The sequence below is a fragment of the Rhinolophus ferrumequinum genome, chromosome 13, assembly GCF_004115265.2.
Source record: "Rhinolophus ferrumequinum isolate MPI-CBG mRhiFer1 chromosome 13, mRhiFer1_v1.p, whole genome shotgun sequence".
NCBI lineage: Eukaryota > Metazoa > Chordata > Mammalia > Chiroptera > Rhinolophidae > Rhinolophus > Rhinolophus ferrumequinum.
In genome coordinates, this window is record NC_046296.1 from 8,268,428 (window position 1) to 8,274,663 (window position 6,236).

The window sequence follows — 6,236 nt, forward strand, 5'->3', positions numbered from 1 at the left end:
CTGTCCCAGGAAGAGACAGGAGACTGAATTGTGCTTGTGCACATACATCCTCCTAGTTTTCTCCATGGCTTTAGGAAAAACAAGTCCTCATCAAATTATGTCATGGCTTGTTGCCTTGTTTGAAGAGGCCAGCGAGAAAAGAACATGCCAGAAACAAGTGGTGGGATGGGGGTGGAAGAGGCTCTATCTTCCATATGTGTGGAGTTAGCTTGTTGAAGGTACATCAGTTCTCTGGATGTGTGAGAGGACATGAAGTCAGGTGGAGAGAAAATGTTCATCTCTGCTTTTGTTTATAGGTCATGCAGTCGCTGAAGAGGAGGCCAGAAAAGCCCACCAGCTCTGGCTCTCGGTGGAGGCATTAAAGTACAGCCTGAAGACGGCATCTGCGGATCTGCCCACCGTTCCCCTGGGCCATGCAGTTGAGGCCATCAGAGCCAGCTGTTCTGATAGTGAATTTGCCCAAGCTCTAACCGCAGCTCTCCCTCCAGAGTCCCTTACCCGTGGGGTGTACAGTGAAGAGACCCTTAGAGTCCGTTTCTATGCTGTCCAAAAACTGGCCCGAAGGGTAGCAATGATCGATGAAACCAGGAATAGCTTATACCAGTACTTCCTCTCCTACTTGCAGTCTCTGCTCCTCTTCCCGCCTCAGCAACTGAAGCCCCCGGTGGAGCTCTGCCCTGAGGATACAAACACGTTTAAATTACTGTCGTATGCCTCCTATTGCATTGAGCATGGTGAGCTGGAGCTGGCAGCAAAGTTTGTTAATCAGCTGAAAGGGGAGTCCAGACGAGTGGCGCAGGACTGGCTGAAGGAGGCCCGGATGACCCTAGAAACTAAACAGATAGTGGACATCCTGACAGCCTACGCCAGTGCTGTAGGAATAGGAACCACTCAAGTGCAGCCCGAGTAAGGCCTAGGAAGAGTCTCGTACAATCCTATTTCTTGTCAAAGGAAGTCAGCAGTAATACATGCAGGGTTTGCAACAGGGTCCCAGAATTGTCTAGAAAGGAGCAGGTTATAAATACCATTCTAAATGTTAACACCTGTTGCACTTAATATTATTTCCACTTGCTATCATGTCGGTGAACTCCAGGAGTACTTTTGCAACTTGTGTAACATATTTGTTTTTCAGGTTTTACTGATCAGGCTTGTGAGCCAATCAAAATAATGTTTGTGATCCCTGATTACTGTTGATTTAGCCCTTGGAGCAAACTGAATAAAACAAAAGATGAAAACTGAGTAGCTTATCCCTTTTCAAAAAGTGCCATTTCAAGCTCATTGTGTGTATAGAAAAGTTCCTTGAGAAGCAGCAACAGAAGCAGGAAGTCCTGCACACACAGTTTCCAGGCTGTGAATTGCATCCCAAAAGTCCAACCAAGGCTTGTTCTTGGCTCTGAAGGTTCTAGTGAACTGATTCCTGCAGGTCACACTCAAGGGCGAGGAATAAGCCAAAATGCCAAAAATATTTATCATTGGAGACATGTCATTCTAGTGATTGAAAGGCACTGGAAATAGTATGTATCCCAACTTCTTTGGTTGCTGCTACAGGAAAAAATTGTATTTTATATTGGGACCCAACACAAACACACACACACACACACACACACACACACACACACACGGGACCCAGTACACACATGTATACATGAAAATTTCTAGAACCTCTGCTTCCCCTTTCTACTTGTAATGCACTGTTTTCTGGTCTGTAGAATTAAAAAAAATGTTGGTCTCTACCCACGAATTAATTCAACCCTCAGAATGGGTCACGGCTCTGTTCGGAAATACTGGTGATGGGCCTTGCTCCTTTTTGGTACCAGACTGTGAATCTCTCATTAAAGTGGGATCTTAAAAGGGTATGAATAATTTTGTGGTACATTTAAACTGATTGCTATAAAACCGAGAGAACTTTCTTACCTAGTTCACGTCTCTGAAGATTAGGACAATTGCTGCATTGTGTAAACATTAACAAATTCCTCCCCTTTATTTTTCGGTCTGTGATACTGTTTTTTCCCCCAAATTGTAATTTTTTGGGGGGTTTATGTGTTCACAAAGAGATTATTGAGGAGGCACTCTTGTTTGAGCAACATACCTGCAAATCATGAAAAAAAGGAAGGGGAGTTCTATGTTATATTTCTGCAAGTATGTGCCAGCCCCTGAGTTTGGGTTGGTACATTCAAGTTTGCATGATGCTCGACCTTGTCCTTTGATTTGGGGAATCTGTTGGTTCCTTTTGGCCTGGGTTGATGTTAATATTCCTTATGTTCCTCCTAAGTGGATTTTTAATGCAGCAAAACAACATTTAGTTTTCTCTGATTGGAGCACATGCTGTGAGGACAGAGTTCCAGAGAGCAGTTTCCAGGCTCTCGGCCTCACGTGGAAAGGTGCTGGCTCGGGTAGTAAATGGCCATCAGCTGTGACTAGTTAGCCATCAGCTGTAACCGGTTAGCCATTGGCCAATGATACAACTGCCGTGGCTGTGTTGGTTGGTTGGTTGACAGGCAGAAAAGTGGATGGCAGATCACGGATGGTGTGGATCCTACTTCCTGTGTGTGTCTCGCCCAGCCACCAGCGGGCGGGCAGGAAGACCCCTTGTTTGGGGTACTGGCAGATGTTTGCTCCCTGTGTCTCCAACCCAGCCGCCAGCGAGAATATAGTGGTATGACTCCCCTATCTATGGCTCCGTGGGTGTTCCTTTTTGGCCTCACCATGTCCTGCGTTCTTATGTGGGAAGCAGGAGCTGAGACCCGCAGGCCGCCCCGCATGACACCTTTATGTAGTGTCCTTAATTCCTGCAGGTAGAGGCACTCTTAGCACCTGAGGGCTGTTTAGTTCGTACTAGAAGATATGAGGCTGTTTTCAATTCAGCCTTTCGCCCCTTTGGAAAAGCATGAAATTGCAAAATATATTAACTTGCACAGCTGACTACGTACCTACTTGTCATATTAGAAGTGATTAATTTCTGTTTTACTCATGAAATGTATAAAATATAGATAAAGAAATTAAATTTTTCTGAGTCTGGGAATAACTGCTAATGTGATTATCTGAGCTGAGTAGTTTATTTTAGCTCTGTAAATCAAAATAATGAAGATTTCAATTTTAGTAGTTCCTTCAGTGAAGTTCCCCACCCCCATTGCAAGTTGGAGAATAGGATGATGTGGAAAATGGGACTCTTTGGCCAGGACTTGATTTCCCTTCCTCATCTCTAGTGATAATCATCCTCAGAGGTCACTTGCAACCCTTTAAGTGAAAGGGGCCTTTACTTGGGCCTAAACAGCCTTTACCTGGGTTCTCAATTCTGCTTCAAGGAGGTGGAATCCAAAGAGCCACGGTCAGAGTAAGGTTGTACATAGGCCTGGGCAGTCAGGCCAGGGAGCTTCTCTTCAGCATATTTTTGTTTCAACTGCAAGTGGCAAGTTACACCTCTGCCACTCCTGACTTGATCATGAAGCCAAGTCATTTCTGTCTTGCTGAGGTGGTCTCAATGTGTTTTTAATTTTTATTAAATTTATTGGGGTAAAATTGGTTAGTAAAATTATGTAAGTTTCAAGTGTACAATTGTATAATACATCATTATATATCACATTGTATGTTCACCACCTAGAGTCAGTTCTTCCATCACCATATATTTGACCCCTTTTCCCTCTTTTATCACTGCCCCCCCTTACCATCTGGTAACCACTAAACTGTTTTCTGTGTTTACGAGTATTTGTTTCTTTGTCTTGTTCCTTCGTTGCTTTCAGTTTTATATCCTTCATATGAGTGAAATCATGGTTCTTCACTTTTTGTCTGACTTTGCTAAGCATGATAATCTCAGGATCCATCCATGTTGTCATAAATGACAGTATTTCATCTTAATGGCTGAGTTATACTCCATTGTGTATATATACCACATTTTTATCCAGTCTATCAAAGGCCAAAAGGATGTTTTGACCACTGAATAATGCTGCAGTGAACATAGGAGTACATATATTTTTACGGATGTTTAAAGATTTTTTTGGTAGATACCCAGAAGAGGGATTGCTGGGTTGTATGTTAATTCTATTCATAATTTTTTGAGGAACCTCCATACTGTTCATAATGGCTGTACCCATTTACATTCCCGCCAACAGGGTATGAGAGTTCATTTCTCCACAACCTCTCCAACACTTGTTATACTTGGCTTGTTGATGATAGTCATTCTAAGAGGTGTGAGGTGGTACCTCATTGCGGTTTTGATTTGCATTTCCCCAATAGCTAGTAAAGTTGAGCATCTTTTCATGTATCTGTTGCTTGGTTGTCTTGGGAGAAGTATCTGTTCGGATCCTCTGCCCTTTTTTCCCCCAGTAGATGTATTGCCAAAGCTAGCATACCTCTGCCCATTTTAATTGGATTGTTTTTTTTTGTTGTTGAGTTGCATGAGTTCTTTATATATTTTGGATATTAGTTTATTGGAAGTGTTGTTTGCAAATATCTTCTCCCATTCGGTTGGTTATCTCTGTTTTGTTGATGGTTTCTTTTGCTGTGCAGAAACTCAGCATAATAAAGGCCATATACGACGAGCCCTCAAATGTTTTGTTGAACCGGAAACATGATAGCACGTAATTTCCATACTTGGGTTATCTGTGGCAACACTGGTTACTGCACACACGCCTCTTCCCTTTACCTTCTCATTCCAGGAGTCCTGCCTGACTCCCATGTGCACTTCTGATGTTCTTCTTTCTCCTATTCCTTTTAAGTTTCTCAAAACTAGCTTCACTACCCTGTCCCTGACTTACAAAGCGCCATTTTCTGATCTTTATTTTTACTGTGGTTGCTTTATACGCCATTGCTGCTGCTGCCTCAGCTGGGGTGTCACCACAGCACTAAAGCTTTTCAAAACTTGATTCTGGTCTTAATTGGATCTGAATTGTGGTTTAAAAGGTTAAAAATAATTGCAAAAACCGCAATTACTTTTGCACCAACCTAATAAACCTTTCTCCTTGTTTAAAATGTTAAACTGGGTTTCAGGTTGTAAGTGTTTCTCATATGAACATCAGCTGAGAATGGTTGAGACTGTTCTGAGAGTGGTCTTGCAAATGAGGGGCCCCACTGATCACCAGGAAGCCACCCGTTTTAGTAATTGCCGTTAGGGATGCAGTACTTGAGTTGTATTAAAGTGTAGAGACAGTTATGAGGAATAGACAGCAAATTGAGAAAGCCAGGACCCTAAGCAAGAACTGGTAGGTTACTAACTGTGGTATAGAAAAACATCTTTTAACTTTTAGAGGCTAATATTTCACTAGTCCAGTGAAATAAATGTTTAACAAGAAAAGAATGGAAACCATTCCTATATACCTTTTTTCTGAAAAATTCAAAGCAGTTATTTGCCAAGAGTGGGGTTTGGAAGCCTGTAGCAGAGATAAAACCACCGAGCCTGTTATCCGCTCTGCACTACAAATGCACATGACATCAGGCCACATGGACTGGTCGTCACCTTTGTAGCTACAAAGCACTGTGGTGACGACTCAGGGAGGGCTTGGAAAGGGGAGAAGTGGCCCACTTCTCAGTGAGCACTTGGCCAAGGTGCCATAGAACCAGAGGAAAGAGGCTGAGGGAACAAGCTTCTGGCAGCCAGGGTGTCCTTGGAAGTTGTAAGCCAAGGTCAAAGGCTAATGTGCCCAATCTGTCTTTTGCTCATTTGCTTTGATGTTGAGGGGCTAATGGAGCAATATCTGAGTAGCTAACGACTACAATCCCCCCTTCCTTTGTCCCTCAGATGTCTGAAACTCTGACATTCTAGGACCTATGAATGGTTCCTGGCGTACAGAGGATGATCAATGGAGATGGGAACAGACACGTGTAACAGGTATCAGTCCAGGAGCCCACAAATGCCAGACCTGGCGGGTAAGGATGACGGTGTTTATGTGCGAGGACTCCTGGGGACTCAGTAAATCAGACTCAGATGTGGTGGGAGCCCCCGTGCAGAATGCTCCCTCAAACCCCAAATTTCCTGTCAGCTTTCAGGACCATTTGAAAGTCACGGTGGTGAGAGAGAAATGCTAGAAGTAGAGGTTCTTGATCAACTTGTTACCAGCAATACACAATCATGCCCAGAAGACATTTCAATCCTTTGGTCATGACAAGCCCTCACTGAGGCTGCTTTATATGTACAGCACAACAAAAGGTGCCAGACGAAATGCAGAGGGAGACAAACACCTGTGCAAGTCCTGAGTCTCATGGGAAAGCTACGGCAAAGGCTATACAGAAATAATAAAACG

The 6,236-nt window shown here is 43.4% G+C and overlaps 1 protein-coding gene across 9 annotated transcripts in view; it reads left to right on the top strand.

Moving 5' to 3' along the window:
- Positions 1-1,239, top strand: part of IMMT (inner membrane mitochondrial protein) — a 39,748-nt gene extending 38,509 nt beyond the window's left edge. For all 9 annotated transcript variants that reach the window (XM_033125088.1, XM_033125089.1, XM_033125093.1 and 6 more), the window contains one exon: positions 297-1,239. In XM_033125088.1, coding sequence (XP_032980979.1) covers positions 297-910 — 614 coding nt within the window. In that variant the 3' untranslated portion in view covers positions 911-1,239. The remainder of the gene's footprint in view (positions 1-296) is intronic.
- Positions 1,240-6,236: the final 4,997 nt, after the last annotated feature.